General features: G+C 39.0%; 1 protein-coding gene and 1 pseudogene across 1 annotated transcript; one reads left to right on the top strand and one right to left on the bottom strand.

The window, feature by feature from the left end:
* Positions 1–18: 18 nt before the first annotated feature.
* On the top strand, positions 19–3180 carry LOC107665860 (uncharacterized; annotated as a pseudogene).
* Positions 3181–16105: 12925 nt separating this feature from the next.
* ormdl3 (ORMDL sphingolipid biosynthesis regulator 3) lies at positions 16106–22272 on the bottom strand. The gene is made up of 4 exons (XM_016456949.1): positions 22069–22272; positions 21640–21854; positions 20200–20351; positions 16106–17083 (listed from the first exon to the last, which is right to left on the bottom strand). Exons 2-4 carry the CDS (start codon positions 21811–21813, stop codon positions 16948–16950), a joined length of 462 nt encoding a protein of 153 aa, XP_016312435.1. The 5' UTR covers positions 21814–21854; positions 22069–22272; the 3' UTR covers positions 16106–16947.

Here is a 22272-nt window from a genome sequence, read left to right as displayed (position 1 = left end):
AAGATCCACCAGGCCAGAATGAAGTGTTTGTCTGGTACACAAGTGTTGCATCGCACAGGTCAAGTACCTGGTGAGATGCAGGAGGAGCCCGGCCCGGAGTCACCGCACAGTGCCCAGACCATCCATGCACCACTAGGTCGTTTCCAATCCAGGCTTTCTGAACAACGTCAGGTTAAGTGGGGGTTAAGTGCTAATAAGGAAAATGAGTGGCACCAGTTTGATGAGGAAGTGGACCAGATTTTCCAAGTAACAGCTAGAGGGGATGGTGACCAGAGACTGCAAAAAATGTGCTCAATAATTATCAACATAGCCGCTGAGAGATTTGGCCTGAAGGAGCAGCGCCCGTCTAGTGGTACTGGGAGAAGTCTGGACGAGAAGATCCGTCAGTTGCGACAGGAGCTCTGTGTGCTTAGAAAGCAGTTCAAGCAGGCACAGGAGGAGGACAAAGCTGCCCTGGCTGAGCTCCGGAACATCGTAAGGAGTAAGCTCACTACCACCCATCAAACTGAGTGGCATAGAAAGAGGGGCAAGGTGAGGGCTCGCACACTGGCAGAGTTGATCGCAAACCCGTTCGGATTCACCAGGAGGCTCCTCAGCTAGAAGCGTAGCGATCGACTCACCTGTACTCAAGACGAGGTTGATAAGTACCTCAGCACCAGTTACAGTGATATAGCTAGAGACCAGGACCTTGGACCGTGTTGCACGTTGATAACCCCACCGGAACCCAGTGTGGCATTTAACCTCAAGGATCCAACCCTGAGAGAGGTTCAGGAGGTTGTCAAAGCAGCTAGGATGAACTCAGCACCAGGTCCAAGTGGAGTGCCTTACGTGGTCTACAAGAGGTACCCCAAACTCCTTCAGCGACTATGGAGAATCATTAAAGTCATCTGGCAGCAGTGGAGTCATGCAGACGGTGTCTGGATTCCTAAGGAGGAGAACTCAAGTAACATCGAGCAGTTCAGGGTCATCTCACTCCTCAGCATAGAGGGGAAGATATTTTTCAGTATTGTTGCCCGATGCATGACGGAGTTCCTCCTGCAGAATGAGTACATTGAAACCACTGTACAGAAAGGTGGAATCCCAAAAGTGCCAGGCTGTATTGAGCACACAGGAGTTATCACCCAGCTAATCCGGGAGGCTCGAGAAGGTGGCGGCGATCTAGCAGTGCTGTGGCTCGACCTTGCCAACGCTTATGGGTCAATCCCGCACAAGGTGGTGGAAACCTCACTGATCCAACATCATGTTCCAGAGAAGATCAGGGACCTTATTTTAAACTATTACAACTGCTTTAACTTGAGAGTCACCTCTGGATCAACAACATCCACATTTCATAGGCTGGAGAAAGGAATAATCACAGGGTGCACTATCTCAGTGATCTTGTTCGCCTTAGCTATGAATATGCTAGTTAAGTCAGCAGAGGTGGAATGCAGCGGCCCACTTACCCGGTCAGGTGTGCGACAGCCCCCGATCAGAGCGTTTATGGACGATCTGACGGTAACCACAACATCTGTACCAGGCTCCAGATGGATCCTCCAAGGCCTGGAATGCCTCATCAGTTGGGCCCGAATGGACTTTAAGCCAGCTAAGTCCCAATTCCTTGCGGTGAGGAAGGGAAATGTAACCGATAAGTTCCGTTTTTCCCTTGGAGGAGTGCAAATTCCATCAATCATTTAACCTCAAGGGAAACCAGTTAAGAGCCTGGGAAAAGTCTTCAATAGCACACTTAAGGACACAGTCACACTTCGTGAAACTGGAAAAGAGTTGCATACCTGGATTGCTATAGTGGACAAGTCAGGGCTGCCAGGGAAGTTCAAAGCCTGGATTTACCAGCATGGCATTCTGCCGCGACTCCTCTGGCCACTGCTGGTTTATGGCGTCCACTTAACCACTGTCAAGAGCTTTGAGAGGAAGATCAGCCACTCTCTACGTAGGTGGTTGGGTCTCCCTCACAATATCACCAGCAAAGCCTTATACGGAAGGAAGAACAAGTTACAACTCCCCTTCAGTAGCCTGTCGGAGGAGTTCATGGTTTCCCAAGCAAGAGAGGTGCTGCTGTACAGAGACACCAAATCCACTGACACCAAAGTCTCCTCAGCTGGCATCGAGGTGAGGACGGGTAAGAAGGGGAGGGCCCAGGAGGCAGTCAATCAGGCTGAGGCACGGCTGCGGCACAGTGTGCTGGTGGGGACAGTGGCGTCAGGACGTGCAGGGCTTGGCTGTAAACATAAACCTCGATATGACAAGGCCCGGGGAAATGACAGGCATCAACTGGTCCAAGAAGAAATCCGAGCAGGGGTGGAGGAACGGCGCATTAGTAGGATGGTGGAAATGCGACAAAAAGGGGCGAGGACTCGATGGCAACAAGCGATGGACCGAAAGATCTCGTGGACTGAGTTGTGGAAAGTGGAGCCAAACCGGATCCAGTTCCTTATCAAATCAGTCTACGATGTCCTCCCCAGTCCAAACAACCTCTTCTCTTGGGGCCTGAATGACATCCCTGCATGCCTCTCATGCCAAAAAAGAGGATCCCTGGAGCACATATTAAGCTGCTGCCCTAAGGCCCTGGGAGAGGGGCGTTATAAGTGGCGCCACGATCAGGTGCTAAGGGTAATCGCTGGAACTATCAGCACAGGGATCTCTCTCAGCAAGCACCAGCAGCCAGCACAGCGGGCAATCACATTTGTTAAGGCTGGAGAGAAACCACCAGGGAGCAGGACCCCAGCAAGTGGTCTCCTGGCAACCGCTTGAGACTGGCAGCTAAAGGTTGACCTGGGAAAGCAGCTCAAATTCCCAGAAACCATCGCCACGACCACACTTAGGCCTGATATGGTCCTATTCTCAGAATAATCAAGGCAGGTGGTTCTACTGGAATTAACTCTGCCCTGGGAAGACCGGATAGAAGAGGCCTTTGAACGGAAGAGGGCCAAGTATGAGGAGTTGGCAGGCAAATGCCGTAACAGGGGATGGAAGACCCGCTGCCTCCCCATCAAGGTTGGCTGCCGGGGTTTTGCCGGCCAGTTGTTATGCAGGACCCTTAAGTTATTGGGAATCAGGGGACTGCACAAGAATAAAGACATCAGGAATATCATGGATGCCGCTGAGAGGGCATCAAGATGGCTGTGGATCAAAAGGGGCAATCCATGGACTATACAAGCTACCTAGACACAAGTCGGGGACTGATCACCCCTGGCTGATGTGACTGGACTGATCGCCTGGGTGAAGGTGTATGATGTTGAAAGACCCGAAACACCCGACGACCCCAAGTTACATCACTGATGATGTGTCTAGGGCACACCTGGAAGGTGTGTGTCAAAACTATATATATATAATTGCAGTTTTCAGCTGAAATGAACACAACTTTTATTTCTTTTCAGACAGTTTATGGGGCAGATTATCAAAACACTGTTAACATAGTGACATCATACACCATTTCTGAAACTAAGGCTGATGATAAACGGGGCAACTTTTTGAACAATTTTGCCGGGCAACTTTTTTTGAGCAATGTTGCTTGGGCACTTTCACATTGAGAATGGATAATAAATGTCTATCTGGATACTTTAGATCGGTCATGGGCCCTGTCTCTCATCTGGTTGCCCGTTGGCGGCAACATTGCTCAAAAAATTGCCTCGTGTATCATCAGCCTAATACATCTTGACATTTGCATCACATAACCAGCTCCATATATATGGCTTTTCTGACATGGTAAACTTGCTGGGTAGCTCACCTGGTACAGCACTGCACTTACGATGCAAAGCTTGAGCAAGAGTCCCTTGAAACACGAGTCATGATAAGAAAAAAAAAATTATAATTAAAATCCCTCAAAGACTTGTAGAAGCTTGCTAAAATAGCATGATTGCTTCAGCAAATAAATTTTTATGTCATGTTTGCTTTGATTAACACTATCGATTAGGTTTAGGGTAGGGTTTAGTGTTAGTGGTATATTATTTCTGGACACAATAGAGCATTAACCTTTTAGCCCCACTCACTGGACATTTCATTTCCGAACTGCCGTGATATTTACAACAATCAAAGTAATAAAGCATTGCCAGATTGACATTCATCTATTCTGAAAATAAATAAATAAAAACAAGTTTTTACACTTGCAAAAAAACATGTGCCACTCACTGGACATTTCACTTTGAAATTGTCACAAAACGTGCAAGAAGCAATGCAATATTTTGCAGAAATATAATGATTTTCCAACTAGTCTTGGTTGTTTCAATGAAAGATTGCATTAGGACATTTTAATTAAAAAATATAATTAGACACCTTTTCCACTCAAGCACAGATGCTCTTTGGATCATTCTCAAATCATACTGAAGAACATGATCATCAGGTTCAAAATAATGAATAAATAAATGAAAATAAATATATAAACAAACAAACATGTATGTAAAATTCATATTTAAAAAAAGCTAAATAAAAGCAATGAGAATATTTTTTTACACCACAGGATATTAGAGTCAGGAGAAAGGTATTGTGAATATTAGATTCTCATTGTGCACTTCACAAGATCACTGAATGAAAAAGGACTGTGGAGCTTTTGTTTCATGAACAAATGGACATCAAATGAATGGTTTCACCAATGCCAAACCCAGCATTAAAATTGCTCTCTCATTCTGTCAAACTGTTTCGCTTAGCACCACCCAGATTTCAATTTATCTTTAGAGTACGACATTATGCTCTGACAGCACCCTTTGAAAAATGCTCACAAGCTTTTAAAATCTGATACCTGAGTCTGCCAGCCAACCTACTCAAATACAGGGGCAGTACCATGTCATTGTGGATTCTGCCATGCAAATGGCACCACTTATATGAAGAGAGGGCCGTTAATGAGTCTGGAGATGAGGAACAATTTTGCGTGAACAGCTAATCGATGTAAGTCCTTGTGAGCATTACTTTTCAGCACTCATTGAGAAGCACTTCTCTCTTGAGGCAGGTGCCCTCCGAAGCAAATGAGGAAAGAGCCCCCTAAAGTCTGACACATAGACACACACATATGCACCTCCTGTCTTCAGCACTTAATATGTCCTCAGCACTTAATATGAGCTATCCATCCTCCTCCATGCCCTATGAAATATGCCTGTAAATTACCACTAATGGGACCGCAAATGCAAGCTCGGCTCCGACTGTCAGGGTGATGCATGCAGGGAGAACAGATGGACGACTCCTCTTATGACTCAGGGCTGGTGCTGGGGAGTTTTGTTGCAGGTATTGAATACCTTCATGCAAAGTCATTAGCTTAGCTCCACTAATTGCACATAGTACACAGTTTCACTGTCACTTTAGTTGGGAAAGCTGTTACAACTGAAGCTTTATAAAGTAGTTTAATGATACTACCCTTCTGCCCTTCTAGTCTGTGTGTGTGTGTGTGTGTGTATATATATATATATAAGAATGTCAGAATATGCAGTACTATTGGTTGATTGATTGATTGATTGATTGAAAGAAAATACTTTTATTTAGCAAGGATGCATTAAATTGTATAAGTTGTATAAGTAAATTATTTTACATTGTTACAAAAAAATCTATATCAATTCATCAAACAATCCTGCAAAAATAAATAAATAAATCAGGTTTTCCATAAAAAATATTAAGCAGCGCAACTGTTTTCAACATTGATAACAATAAGACAAATGTATCATGGTTTCCACAAAAATATTAAGCAGCACAACTGTTTTCAGCTTTGATAATTATAACAAATGCTGCATTAAATGCATTAAATCAGCATATTAGAATGATTTCTGAAGGATCATATGACACTGAAGACTGAAGTGAAAATTCAGCTTTGATATAACAGGAATAAATTACATTTTAAAATATATTAAAATAGAAAAGCTATTTAAAAGAAAAATTACTGATTTTACTACATTTATGATCAAATAAATGCAGCCTTGGTAAGCATAAGAGACTTCTTTCAGACACATTTAAAAATCTTACCGACTCCAAATATTTGAACTGTGTATGGCTTGGAAACAATGACAATCTCAATAACAGTGACAGCTTTAAACTTCAATTGATAAATTTATGCTAGAACACTAAAACTAAACTATTTAATGAGTGTAACTGAGTCAAAATCATAGTGAAATCACACAGAAAAAGATGTTAATGTTGCATATTAATTATTTTTTGAATCATTCGAACAAATCAATTCCCTCAAATTGGACTTTGATGTGCTATGAACTCTAAATCAGTTCATTCAGTTCAAAAAACAATTCAGATTAGTTTTTAAAATAAACAAACTGATTTATATGACAGTTCATATGAAAGACAGAGTGCGTGTTAATAATTACCTCTGCAAAAAAATAAGGATACTTGTTACTGGCAAAGCTTATTTTGATAATAGGTACTGTTGCTACTGTCAGTAACATTTATAAATGAATGAACTGAAAACTACTAAACTGCTTATCGCTTAGCACTTATAAACAAAGGGTGCCAAAGCAATACCAATTCAAAGACTGAGTTGTGATGTGAATTCATTCTACCTAATAAACTATAATTAACTGATGTAGTGCATCATGTGGTCTTCTGCCTATTTTTAAAAGCTATTAGTGTTATTCACCAAATGAGAGTGAAAAGATGGACGGATTGGTAAATGCGCGATTGGAATTGTAGCGACAGCTCACCCTGTTGACTTAGTCATCAGAGGCTGCTGGGTAATTCTGGTTAAGCATGAAATCAGACATGCAGTGGTGCATGGAAATGGAGTAAAAACACACTGTATAACCGTGCCGCACACAGCGCATGATGTGCTACTTCCCTCGAGACAGCCCATATAACACATCACTATGTCTCTTGGTCCCACATACTTTCATATGCCACCCTGGTGATGAAATAATGAAATTCTCTAATATGCAGATGTAAAGGCATGAAGGGTATTAGAAGTGTCATGTTAACCCCAATAAAAAGCCCTGTGATCACCAGGTTTCCATTTGGGAGAGAGCTTCAAGTGCTATTATTAACTATTTCACAAATCACCTTTTGATTTGAATGTACGACTCACCAAAGTCCCACAGGCCACATTCACCTTTACTTCAGTGGTACAAAGACAATTTAAAAGCCCATAGAATTCAAAAACCAATACAAATACTCTTGAAAAAAATAGAATCAAACTTGATGAGGATGAGTCAAATTTATATGCAATTGATTCAATATTTGGATGCAAGTACTTCATAACAAAAACCAGCATTAGGTATGTTTTAAAGCATGGCTGCTGGTTTAAGCTGGTCCTTAGCTGGTCATGTGCTGGTTTAAGCTGGTCATATGCTGGTCCTAAGCTGGTCCTGAGCAGGAGATAGTTGCTTAGGACCAGCTTAGGACCAGCACATGACCAGCTTAAACCAGCACATGACCAGCTTAGGACCAGCACATGACCAGCTTAAACCAGCACATGACCAGCTTAGGACCAGCACATGACCAGCTTAAACCAGCACATGACCAGCTTAGGACCAGCACATGACCAGCTTAAACCAGCACATGACCAGCTTAGGACCAGCACATGACCATCTTAAACCAGCACATGACCAGCTAAGAACCATCTTAAACCAGCAGCCATATGCTTCAAAACATACCTAACCAGCATATGCTGCTTTCTTTTCAACAATACACAAGCAGTAAAATACTTTATATCACAGAACTACTGTTCTATAGACTAAAGGTAATTTATCTAATGAGTTAGTTAAAATCTCAGACAGAATATAATGATGTAGGCCTGGAGACTTCGACCTTTCGATTTTCTTCGAATTTCTGTAAAGCAAAACGGGAATCAATTAAAGCTTCTGGCAGAGGTGACAAACACAAGACATGTCCCAGTATTGGAAAACTCGTGCCTGTCATGGTGCTTGTCTCATTCCAACACTAAAAGCCTTGAAAATCAATCTAACTGTAAGCAAGGCTAATGTGAGCTCTTAAAGAGAGTACTAGAGTCTTCCCTGAGAGTGACTATCAAGAGAACATGGAGTGAACATGTGTTTTAATTGCCTGTCTACACATGCGTGAATAAGGAGTCTGAGTTCACAGGGTCTACATAAGAGTACATTTTTCAGAAGACAGACAAAAATCAGCAGCAATTACATTGTGAATCAATATGACAAAACGATCACTCTTAATTAACTGCCTTCGACTCAATACACTCGGATAGACTCTCTGCAACCCTATAGGACCAATGGTTTGTAGAATGCCTTAAGTTAAAATACAATAAAACCATTTGTGTTTACTGCTTGAAAATTGTAAAGGGAAAGGGGAAAATGCATGTGGTCATAAAAATTAAATGCACATAAAATTAAAATTCAATAAAATAATAATAATAATCTACTTGAATATAACAGAACTCCACAAAGGAAAAAACGAGAAATTAAAGGAATAGTTCACCCAAAAATGAACATTTGCTGAAAATTTACTCACCCTCAGGCCATCCAAAATATAGATGTATTTGTTTCTTCATCGAAAATTATTTGGAAAATTTTACATCATTTACATTATTTTTATACATATTTGTTTAGAACAGTTTTGGATTGTTTTTGTTGGTAAACAGTGCTTGATCTTTGCATGTCTCTCCTGATTCAAACAAGACAACTTTTTCACTTGAGAAAGCAATATTATGGATATGAATTGTACTATTGAAAATAATAAATAGAATTAGTGTATAAAATATTAATATGTAATATAATATTAATAATTATTAAATATCAATATTTTATATTTACTAATCATATAAATAAAAAAAATAACAAAAATGAAATTTAGTCCAACTACATTAAGCACACCACCACTGCTACATAGACAAACATACAGAATGTGTGTGTGTGTGTGTGCGTGTGTGCGTGCATGCATGCGTGCGTGTGTTGAACATATAGAGCGGAAGTCTGCGTTATCTGCTCTAATGGCAAATGATTCTAAGCAGTCTGATTAAGCATTTGAGATGTTTGGTAAACGTTTGACATGCTAATCCCTTGTGCTTGGGATGCTAATTTCCCCTTCATCAGAGCTCTAGTAATTGACTTATATTTGCAGGGACATAAGCTGTAATCCTGTAATAGTTTCTGCGAAAGCACATCTTGGTTGCAAAACAGATGCACTATTAAATCGTTTTTGAATGTTCATACATGACATGATTAATGTCTCATAATATAAAGTTATTAAAAAGTAAACCTCAACATTTGTGCCAGTGACGATGCCTGATATTAATGATATCCCTCAGATATTAAACAAATTCATCTTTGTCATCTTTTTTTGTACCTGTCAGCTTCACTGTGCTTAGCCTGAGGTAAAATGTGGTCAGTTCAGAGCTCAGAATAAAAGTGTAACTTGTGCAAAAACAGGTGTGCTTACATTTGAAGAAGTTATCAAGCCAGGCGTATTAGGTGAAAACAGGCTGTGAAACACAAATGTGAATGAAAGCAATAAAACATTGTACAAAAGTAGCTGTGTAAATTAGTTTGCAGGCTATACATCAATCATGGACATTGGAAGAGGAATACAGTTGTCAGTCCTGTTTTACAGTGCTGAATACACCCAATTTGGTTATTTTCTAGAGTGACAACTGCATTTTGTAACAACTGATCCCATGACTGCACAGTTTTTGATAAAATAAAGAATATAGCGTTATTTCTAGCAGGTCACGCGGGTCAAGCTTGCATCGGCTGACTCTCAGCTGATCCACATCTACCTATAGGAATACGACACCTATCACAACATTCCTATATAAGGTATATTCAGAATTATTCAGCAGCTTTATCACTTGCTCAAGAGCAAATTACCCTGCTCCATCCCCAACTCCTCTTTTCGCCACAGTCAGGACTTGGCTTTCTGATATTCCTTCTGATAACCCTGGGGGGTTATTGCTGCTCTCCCTGCTCATTCATGACAGGCTGCATGGATGGGCAGGGAGATTTTTGCCCAGAACAGAACCATACCGCCAAATCCAAACTGTATGCTAAGGGTGTATTCACACCTGTCTTGTTTGGTTCGATTGAATCAAACTCAAGTTCGTTTACCCCCTTGGTGCGGATCTTTTGGGCAGGTGTGGATACAGCAATCGCACTCGAGTGCGGACCAAACAACCGCACCGAGACCCAGCTGAAGAGGTGGTCTCGGTCCAATTCCAAACGAACTCTGGTACGCTTGAGAATTTCTGTCCAATGAATGGATGACCTTAGCACACGTGTGGTTTTGTTTACAATTTCTGGTTCACTTGCAAAAAGGGCAGTGTGAAAGTGAACCACAGCAAACAAAAAAAATCAACATTGTATTTGGTCCGGACCAAAGCAAGTGAACTAGCGGATTTCCTGGTGTGAATACACCCTAAGTGTCAATCATTTTGACAGTAGTGGTCCTGACAGAACTGTATAAAATACACAATAGAATGTGAGGAGTCACTCTGCATTACATGTGCGTGCTCCGTCTTTTCATGTGGAGTTTTGATAACTCAGTAGACTGAGTGTTAAACTGGTTTATATCTGAAGGTTTTAGATTTAGTCACTATACAGAGCTGCTCCCATCAGATTACATTAGTAAGATGTATACAAAATTCTGTTCTATGTAGATACATTAACATTAACACCCATACAATAACACATTGGACCACCGCACCTTGAGAGTCATACCTGTTGTTAAATACGCTTGTCAATGCCAAACACTGACTGTGTGAACTTCGCTACTTTAAAACCAAGTTTTTAGGCCTCTCTCCATAGCAGTGGTTGTCCTCTCCATCATGCAGATCCTGAAGGAACCAATTCTTCATGTTTAATGCACCTAATCAGGGGCAACTCTATTTATATCCATAATTCAGTGCAACCTACACTTTAGTAGTTCTATTTTTTGGGTTGTGGGACGTGACCGTGGTGTCCGAGTCTCCTGTGTGTCCTCACACACTGAGGGACACAATCCTCACATAGTCCTCATTTGTTGGGTCATTTAAATGTGTAAATCTCCCTACCCAAGATTCAGTTTCAGGGAAAAAAGCACTTCGATACAAGAACAAACAACTATAAGGCACCACAGAGCATCTATATTTCACATCCTGAGCTTTGAAAGCTGATTTTATTTAATAAAATGTGCTTCCTTTCAAAGTGAGCTGCTTTAAATCACAGAGATCACGTTTCCGTAGGAAGAGGAGCAACTTCAAATGCCAACGCATTGCAGAGGAAAGTGAGGAATATTTTAAAACCCATGGGGTTCCCCATGTTCCCAGTGCACAGATTTAAGCCATGTTCCCATCCAGCTGACTGAACTGATGGGTAGAACCTGACAGACAGAGAGAGAGAGAAATGGAAAGAATGAAAGAAAGTCAAGGACATAAAGGATTTGAGGACAGAATAAAAGACAGAATGAAAGCAGTGGGTGGCGAAAGATAAAGCAGCCTTTGTATATTTTCAAATGAAAGACCACAGAGACTTGCATTAGCCTTGATACCGTTTAAAAATGTCAAATAGTAAACCGAGGTGACAAAATATCTCTGTCAGCAATGAATACAACACGCTAAAACAAAATTCATTATGTCTGTTAAATATCTGGGCTAAAATAAATAAAGAGCCTTTATCCACAGGCAAATCCTATTTTTAGGTGGCAAATGCCACTATGGGTTAGCGTCAACTTGTGGCATGTACTGCCCCCTGCTGACTGAAGCAGACGCTACATAATATAAAACACAAGTGGAATTGAGAAGAGCAGGAGTCTTCAGCCTTTTTAGACCCAGGACCCCTTGGTGGAGATGGAGCAGGGACCCCTGTTAAAGGAATAGTTCAAGCCCAAAATTAAAATTCTGTCTTCACTCGCCATCCATTTGTTTTAACCCTGTATGTGTTTCCTTCTTCGGTTGAACACAAAAGAAGATATTTTGAAGAACATTGGTATCAAAACAGTTGATGGCAGCCATTGACTTCCACAGCATTTTTTTTAGTCAATGGCTACAGTAAACTGTTTGGTAACCAATATTCTTCAGAGAATATTCCTAATGTATTGACATACTTTTACTGTTGTTTTTTTTTTTTATTATTATTATTTATTTTTATGTCGGACAGACATTAAACATTTAGCTGAACTTTAGCTTTAGTTGAAAAAAAAAAACATTCATGTTTAGTCCACATTTAATACGCACACAATAAAATGTAAAAAAATAATTGAAAAAAAAAAAGAAAAAAAATGCCAGACTGCTTTTTGAAGACCATTAAAATATGACGCAGGGTCCTTCAAAGTCAAGTTATCAAAGACAACACATGATCAGGTGATTGTATTATTAATGGGACTACAGTCAAGGACTGTTGACAGGGTCAATATCCGGTTTTCTTCCTGAAAATACACACACTTTTTTATGGAAAACCATAAAAATCTTAACAATGACCAGATAATTATGTCTCTATGGTAACCACAAACTACACTGAATAGTTATCAGCAAATTAACCTGTAAAAATGTAAAAACATTTTATAACAGTAGCTATGCTGACACCTAATGGTCAACTCAGATATTTTAGATGTTTGCACATCATGTCAGCATGCTAAAAAGGCGTTTTCCTTTAGAATTCACTTTTATTTCTAATGACATTATATAAATGGATAATTAAAAGCATTTCAGTTGAACAGCTCATATTTTAACATCTACCACACTCTAAGGAAAGTCTGTAAAAATGTGTTAATATGAAAGAATTTTCCACATTGATTTTTCACAGGTGTTTTACCAATATTTTAAATTATGTACTGCATGTTTTAGGGTTGAATCACATTTTTGTAATCTTAACAGACAATGTCCTGGCAGAAATTTACTAGTACCTTTTCTGTTTTTTAATGCAGTACAAATAAAATCTTCTGTTTAATATGTAAATACCATCACTACTGTAATTACCAATACACCTGCTCTCAGTATCCAAATGATCATGTTCCAACATAAAATCGAACAATTGTTACCTACTCCATCTACACTACAGTTCAAAAGTTTGGGGTCAGTAAGGTTTTTTTTTCTGTTTTAAATAAATAAATATGTTTATCAAGAAAGGATGCATTAAACTGAACAAAAGTGACAGTAAAGACTTTTACATTGTAACAGAAGGATCATGTAACACTTAGGACTTGAGTCTTAAAAAATCAGCTTTAAAGTCACAGGAATAAACTACATTTTCAAATAAATAAATAACAGAAAAGTTATTTTAAATTGTAATAATATTTAATAATTTTAATAATTTTAATAATTTTATTGTATTTTTTATCAAATTAATCCAGTCTTGGTGAGCGTAAGAGACTTCTTTCAAAAATCTTACCAATGCCAAACCTCTGAAAAGCAGTGAGAATGTCTACAAACACTTCTTACCAAATTAATAAATTCTTTCTGTATATAAAAGAAATTCCCAGAAGTGTGCTGAATAATCAACCTAGTCCAGGCTATAATTTTATGGTCAGCTTTGTGTGCTGCATCAATGTGACTTGGTCCTGTAGCCTTTCATGCACAAATAAATATCACTGTATAACCTTAAATACTACAGGTGCACTTTTCAGGGCTGATGATATTTTAATGCAATAAACACAAAACCATAGCATACAATATTCAAAAATAAAACACATACCATCTGGAGTGTCATACAAAATTATGCTAGTGAAAAGACCACTGTAAAATATGTGTAGAAGGAAGGAAACACCTCATGTTTGGAATGGATCAGCTCACTGAGGGGAGAACCGTGTTGACAGGGTGATAGACAGCTTAAACAGGCTGTAGCTAGTAATGGAGAGCTGACACTGACACATGAGGCCTCACTCTCAACCATTCTGACCGACTCTCACCCAGTCAATGTTTAAAAAGTTGCTGGCTTTGGGTAACAGCCCAAAGAGCACAGTCCTGACTCACGTTGCACACTGGAATACTGGCGTGGTGCTTTCTTAAAGGGGTCATATGATGCAATTTCAATTTTTCCTTTCGTTTCAGAAAGGCGGGGCATAGAGGAGAAACAATAATGTACAGTATGTGGAAAATAATGTGTTTTTTGAACCTTAAACCGCATAAACACATTTCATTACATCAAATACACAAAATAATGTTCTTTTTAGCAGCATCATATGACCCCTTTAATATTGTTGCCGTCTTTAAGGTACATTTTCTCATTTGTTAAACTAGATGAAATCATCTTTGAAATGTCGTTTTCCTGGTTTGATCTATGTTGAAGCCATAGATCAAGGAATAGTTTCAAAAACAAAAATTCTGAGATAATTTACTCACCCTCACGTCGTTCCAACCCTGTATGACTTTCTCTCTCTCTCTCTCTCTCTCTCTATATATATATATATATGGAGAATAAGATATTTAAATTCCTTTTTTTTTTGTCACTTGACCATACAATAAGTTAATGGGGTCTAATGTTGCCTTTATTATACAGAAAAGTTGAAACAGTCTTCAAAATATAATTTTGTGTCCCAAACAACAAAGAAAATCAGCTTTGGAATGACACAAGGGTGAGTAAGTGATAGTATTTCTATTTTTGGCTGAACTATCCCTCTAAATGTCTGTTTTTATTCATCTGGCTCATTGTAAAATGTCAGGTAGAGTTCATTCATTCATTACTGCGCATTATTTCACATTAACTGATGAATACGCTTCATCAGTCACAGGATAAGATTATCCCTGCTGTTTAACCTTGCACAGCATCCCGCCGCGCAGCTAGTGAATTGCTGATGAGAGTCCCTTCACTGCTGCTGTCAATCACAATCACTGTGTGAATGTATACAGGAGAAACTGTCGAATAAGAGATGGCAGAACAGTACCACAACTGACAATCTTTCCAAGAGGCTCTGCTGCACCTAAAAGACATCATACCTGACTATAGGAGAAAGAAAGGCTCTGATATCAGTCAGCATCCTGCCAGCTGACAAGGTCAGATGCAGCACGGTACGCAACACCTCAGTTTACACCACACCACAACAGACCAACTTCTCAAGCCACAAGGAGTTCTTGTTCTTACAGTTCCCAAAACATAAAGATTCACTGCTTGCAGTATTAACTCTGTGACAAAAGATTAGACACGATTAAATAGCAGTGTAAATGTACTAATACAGCCTGGAACAAAAATTTATTTCAGGGAACGCCCCATTAGCTAGCCGAGTCGAACGAGAGACAAATGATGAGAACTGAAGCCCAGCTGATGAACAAATGAGCTCTAAATGAACGATCAACAGTAAAAATGATTTTCACATCGTATCACCCCCGTCACAATGCTGATCTGTAGTTGCATTAAACATGATTGCGAAAGGTACTCTGTCAACAAATCAATTATGAAGTAATAAAGGTATTTGCAAAATACGGTTTCTACCATTATAATAATAAGTATTATTGCAAATACTGATCATGTCAACAATAAACAAGCATCTGTCACAAAAAGTTGATAAAACATGGAATATGACTTACAAAGCAAACTAAGATAAGAACAAATACAGATCAAGGTCAACTGATCTGCTATATAAGGCACTGCTCCACGGATGCCGGATTACTGGTTTCATAATTGCTCTGACAGTAATCCATACCATTGAAGAGAGGGCAGCAATAAAACAAACTCCACACTGAGCATGACAGACACCAATATAACAAACTGCTACGACAGTGAAATGCTGTATTAGACAATAAAGACAAGCAATGTCATTTTCAAAGCAACTTTTTTAGTACTAGGAATATGTCTGCAGGGTTAGTCACAGACCATACATCATTCCAATATAACTTTTTGGTACAAAAATTAAGACAATTATTAATTATTATAAATTATGCTTAGTATAGTACTGTCAAATGCAAAATGCATATCACAGGGCCTGTCATCAGTCCATACTGCTGTACAAAGGCAAAATGCAGTAGCTACATATTTGGTCAAAACTAAAACCTGTAGATCTGTACTGTGACAGACAGGTTTGCTTTAAATCGCTAAATTAAAAAAATAAAATAAAAAGGCTGTTTCAGTTACTGCCTTTGTGAGACCGACAAGCACTTACACATCTTATTCACATTTTGATGATGCTTCACAGAAATATTCTGCACCTTAGTAAACTATATAAACATTTAATCTAGCCTCACTCAGACCTGGACATGAAGTGCAGTAGCTGTACACAAGTGTCCAACGAGACAGATTGCGGTCTAAAGGTCATATGCACAGTTAGACTGCTCTCTTGGGGGGAAAAAAAGGTCCAATTCAATATTCCCTTGTACCCGTTCGCCCCATCTGAAGCCACTCTTACAGGTTTTTAATTCCCATGCGTGCAACTAACTGTTTTTTGTTCTTCAATATTAGTGCATGTTATAAAAGAGTGAAAGACTAGATATGTAGCGCTGCAACCAACACATGATTAAAACATTTTAACAGGCTGTGCATATATAAAATTCAACTAGTTTTGTTTTAAATCTAAAAACATGAAATACGGATCTGGCAAAAGTTTTATCAGGACAGGGTGACATTGTCCAACAATGGAATTGAAGCCAGTCTTTTGGCTAAAAATAGCCTTGTACACTTTCTTCAGAAACAGTACCTTGTTTTCTCTTTTTAAACACCCCAGTGCTGAACATTGGGGTGGGGAACATTGGGACGTGCTGACTCAGGCCCCCAAAACAGTTAAGAAGAGATGAACCAGCCTATTTTGACCCATCTGATTCGCTGCATCAATGTAGCATTTCTGAAATCTAACACACGGGTCCAAATGACGTACATAACACAGTTAACCAACACTCTCCGTTTCAATACAGAGTATAACGGTGGTCCTAACATATCCAGAGACCCTCTTTTGCTGCATTCTGCTGGTGGTTCTACAATTGTGTTTGTATCTACTGAATGTTATACAAAAAACATCAATAAAAGTGATACCATAGCAGATTTTTCGGCCACTTTGACCGCAAAGCAGCAGAGCATCCGTTGAAGCCCTAAATTTCCCCCTTTTTTTATTCCCACAGAGTAAGGGGCCACACATCCTCTTGTGCTGAAGATCAAAGCCTCGTCAGTACTTATTAATTCCAAAGAGACGGACCCCGTGGAACTGAGGCAGTTTGGGGACAAGCACAGTGAGCAGGGAAATGGTGTTGATGATGAAGTGGACCCTGTCATACTTTGTATAGAAACTGGTCAGGAAATACCTGCAGAGGGGAAGGAAAAGATCAAGTCAGATGTCAGATAGCAACATGAGATGCACAGATACAGAGGCTACAGAAGTTGCTCAAGCAAGCACAGCATAAGACTGCATCTAATGGAAACCCAGGATGTGGTTTCTTCATGCTGCAACAGAATACTTTTCATACATATAAAAAGATGATTATAATCAATATAAAATCAGATACATTTACTTTCTTAATGAACATTTCTAGTATGATGCATGCTATTCTAAAGAAAAAACTGTTTATATGTAATATAATATAATATAATATTATATAATATAATTTATTGAAATTCTTTTTACATCAGTACAGGCTATTAGATAATGTTATTACACGGCTCTATGGATAACTTGAGGTATTTAACATCCAGGTAATTAAGGCTGGCGCATCGTTCACGTCTTTCATATTACACCAGTGTGCACTCTCTTGTTTTATTCAAAGGCAACCGTTATCATCTTGAACCCCTGTTATTGACTGTATTTACTGTAAAATGAAACCTGCGAACTTCAGTAATATTGTTGAAGTGTTTGTCTTGTTGCCAGAATTATTGTTTTGTACGCTGTAAGGGATTTAAGATAATAAACAGATATGATTTTAAAACACTTTCTTCTCAAATAACATTTTATGTCCTCGAGTTTATTTTTGTGGTGAAAAGTAGTGTAATTAGTGAACTTTGTCTAGGCTCAAAGCTGTTTGTTAGGAACTGTTTCTTTGCGGAAGCTTTGCATTTAAAGAAGTAATAAAATATAACTCAAATCAATATTTAATTATTTACATATGTGCCAAGTAGCCGTGTAATAAGCAGGATAATGTACATCCAGACGGTTGTTATTGCAAAAATAAACCCCTTCAGGGTGATGCAAAAGCGCTCCGCTTCGTGTCAGTGTCTTGATCACCCTGTCTGGGTTTATTTTGCAAAAACAATCGATGTGCATTATTGTTATTATTACTTTTTTATAGTATAAAAATACTTTTTTATTAGATGGAACAATTAAACTTGAACTGGCAACTAATTTAAATTGAAGTTGGAGTTTACTTAAATAGATTAAAGCTAAAGAGAAACAGAATAGGAAATATGGCAAAAGCTAGTTAGAAATATCAATAAACACCATAATTGTCACGTCTGTTGTTTTCAGTTATGCCGAGTTCACAGTGCACGATTTTAGCCCGATTTTTCACTCACCGACAGGTTTTGCAAAATCGCCGACAAATGCCCGAAATCGGAGAAAAATCTATGAGAGAACAAGATACAAGGGCAGCGGGAAGTTCGGGGAGGAGTTATATGAAACGTAGTTTGCGGACCAGCGTTGCCAAATCTGCGATTGCCACCGGTTGTTTTTTTATGTCAGCAGGTTGAAGCGACCCCAATAACGTGACATTTAGGCCCTGGAATGTGAATTGTAACCCCGCCAAAAAAATGTGTATTTTACCCCCCCCCAACCAGCTGTCGGCGATTCTTCCTATTGTAAAGTCATGCAGTGTGTAACCTCCTGTCGTCGTTCCATCGTGCAGTGTGAACACAGCAACAACTGAATGCTACCCCAGTTAGTAATTCAGTGTGAAACCAACAGTGATGCGACGTCTTTGAAAATCGTGCAGTGTGAACTCGGCATTAGCCTGTTCCCCTGTGACCTAGTTTCTGTCTCTGGTTGATTGTTTCATTTGGTTCAGGTGTGTGTCATCATTATCGTCATTAGCTTCCCTTTATTAGTTGTGTTCTGTTCTCAGTTTAGTGTCCGTTCTTGTCTATGTGACGTTGGTTTACTTGCTTGTCTCCTGGATTTTCTAATTAAAATACCTTTTTGATCTCCTTCGTCCTCGTGTGTGTATACCTCACCAACGCGTAACAATAATAGTGTATAAATAATACTAAAACAACACTGCTACTATGTAATGCCCACTTTTCGCCAACAAATTCTCAAAGGATATAATCAACCCAGCTGATCTTATGATTTGCGGATCTCAGCTGCCCTCTCAGACTGGTCAGCCTGGTCTGTTGGCTGTTTTTAGAGGGGCTTGAAGTACTTTTCTGCTGGTCAGGCTAAGAGACTAACCTAAACACCAGCAGTCCAGCTAGACCATCTGAGACCAACTTTAACAAGCTAAGACCAGCAAACAAGGCTGGTTTAAACAGGTTTTGTCAGCAGGGAAGTCTCACTCTAAATTTTTTCTTACTTTTTTTTTTTTTTGGTGAAATATCTTGTCACTTTGAAATGCATCAAATAGGTATACAAATCAAATTGTACAAAACATCACAATTTGTGACCCTGGACCACAAAACCAGTCTTAAGTCGCTGGGGTATATTTGTAGCAATAGCCAAAAATACATTGTATGGGTCAAAATTATTGATTTTTCTTTTATGCCAAAAATCATTAAGACATTAAGTAAATATCATGTTCCATGAAGATATTTTGTAAATTTCCTACTGTAAATATCAAAACTTAATTTTTGATTAGTAATATGCATTGCTAAGAACTTCATTTGGACAACTTTAAAGGGGATTTTCTCAATATTTAGATTTTTTTGCACCCTCAGATTCCAGATTTTCAAATTGTTGTATCTCGGCCAAATATTGTCCTATCTTAACAAACCATACATCAATGGAAAGCTTATTTATTCAGCTTTCAGATGATGTATAAATCTCAATTTTAAAAAATGTACCCTTATCACTGGTTTTGTGGTCCAGGGTCACATTTTTTCCTGAAAATAGAGGCAAGCATATTTTAAAATAAAAATTCAAGATTTTTAAGGTCCTGTTTCACGTTACGAGTAAGAACGAAAGTAAAATCAAGACAAACCTCCTCATCTCTCACTGTAACCGACAGATATACCCTCACAATATGAGAGAAGACGACACGAGAGAGAAGAAAAGAGCAAATGATCTGACTGACTGACTGACTAACTGTTTCTAAATCTGGCTCTCCTTGCCAGCAGACACCACAGGAAGTCAGCATCACTGCCTCTTGCTCATGGTCATGCAGAGCAAGCTGTGAAAGCCTTCCCAGTGCGTGTGCAGAACACAACCAAAAGGGACAAATTAGCGTGACAGGCAGAATGAAGCTTCTAACAGCACAGAGCAAAAGGCGAACACTCTTACAGTATAATAGGGGTGATGGTGAGAAACTTTCGAGAGGCGGTGAACTGGACCCCGTAGTCCATCTGTTCCCAGTGGGTCAGAAGCCGGGCCTTGCCTTGGTCCGGAGTCTCAAACGGTGTTCCTTTTACCGTGTGTAGGAAGATATACATGCACTATGGCAGAAAGAGAGTCACAGAAAGAACATCATGACCTTTGGTACAATTCCTCCAAGCTCTCTCAGCAGATGTTGTGAAACTCTTAGGACAACAGCACGAGCTGAACCATTTTGGCAGCAGGACGACTAAGAAAGGCGATACAGGATGGCTCTGTTAGTCCAACATTGGCTGAAATTACAGAACCTGGAGTCAGCAACTGAACGGACCAAAATTCAGCAAGAAAAAATGTTGCCGTTTCAGAGTTTCTGCCGCTGGGGACTGTCACAAAACAAATTATTATTTTAAGCCTCTGCATCTTAAAAATCTCTTAAGAAAGCATATGCGCTACATTTACATTATGACACTAATGCAATGGTTTTCTGCAATGGCAGACTGTGAGCCAAAATGTGTCGCAGATCTGTTATGGACCAGGAAATAAATAATGTTATTAACTACAGGAGTGTTTCTACTGTGGTTAACGCCTGTTCGTAATTATAAAGATTTCTATAACAATAACTATTTCAGCATTCACATTAATGCATGGTAATGTTCTATTTATTAATTAGTTATGTTACCTGCTCTTGATAGTCAGGTGGATTCTGACTGGCTGTCAATGTTTTTATTTCTCATTAGCAGGAAAAAAAAATGAAAGTGATTCCAAATATATTGTTCCTCTGTGTCGTTATCATTATAGCTGTGGACTTGGCTATTCTAACAGAATTAAAAAGTTTATTAAAACTTTATAGTTATCCTGAACAGGCCTTTACGACAGCAAAACATATACCAATAACCAACTTGTAGGAGGACAAATGCTTCCCATAACTTTTGCTGGATGTACAAAGCAAAAACTGTACAAATTCAACTGTCACTTAGAAGCTTGTCTAATTAGATGAATGGCGAACCATAAATAAACTACAAAAAAGTTTTAAATATACAACAGACTATATTAAATATAATATAAAAGTATATAAAATAGTAATAAAAACGTATATAAAAATATAATAGGATCACTTCCAGTGAGGACAAACATGGTTTGAGCACAATAATTTTCCTGTATAATGAATCACTGCATGAAACCATAGACATTTTCCTATTCAGTCAATATGCCATGTTAATAATTTTGCATATTTTGGGCCAATGGAGTTCATAGTCATTTTTAATACATTTCAGAGCTTGATTTAAGGATAATTTTGGTACCTTTTTTTAACAATAAACAATTCTGGTACTGTGTTGGATCACGTAATATAGCAAAACAACAACCACTACGGATAAACTTTAGAGACTGGTGTAATTTAGCAGCTCTTACCAAGTTGTGGATGAGGTTGGTGAGGGTCCAGACCACAGGCACGCTGACGAAGGGTATGCTGAGCAATATGATGTGTAAGAGGCCGATGCCAAGCACATAGGAGAGCCATATACCCCTGCTGTTCATCACTCGTGTGTTTGGATTGACCTCACTGTGCGCCGTGCCCACGTTCATCCTCGCGCAGTAGAGGGACACTCAGAACTATTGCGTACTTACTGTCAGACACAAGAGACACGTGTAAATACACATATGGGTTTAAAATTATACTACGTTCACTGACATTTAGACGCATAGACTATACAAAGTCATACAACAAAATGTAAAGATAAGCATCAATATGCAGAGTGTGGAAAATCAACACAACTTGTTGTTATTTAAACTGATAAGCGGGACGAAGCACGGGTCACGCAGAAACTTCACAGTACTTACGAACAAATAATAGCTCTATTTCCTCTGGCTGTAATTTGTTTCGCAAACGTTATCGAGATATCTTCCGTTCTGGAGCCCTTGTGCAATGTAGCCTTGCCGTTTTTCGCAACTTGACTCGTCTATTTATTTCATCATGTTTGCTTTGAAGCACTTTGTTCCTGTGCAAAGTAAACAGATGGTGACAACACAGCAAGACTTCATCGT

The sequence above is a fragment of the Sinocyclocheilus anshuiensis genome, unplaced genomic scaffold, assembly GCF_001515605.1.
Source record: "Sinocyclocheilus anshuiensis isolate Anshui unplaced genomic scaffold, SAMN03320099.WGS_v1.1 scaffold647, whole genome shotgun sequence".
NCBI classification, from domain to species: domain Eukaryota; kingdom Metazoa; phylum Chordata; class Actinopteri; order Cypriniformes; family Cyprinidae; genus Sinocyclocheilus; species Sinocyclocheilus anshuiensis.
Note: the sequence above shows the minus strand (reverse complement) of the source record. Positions and strands in the feature narration are given on the sequence as shown.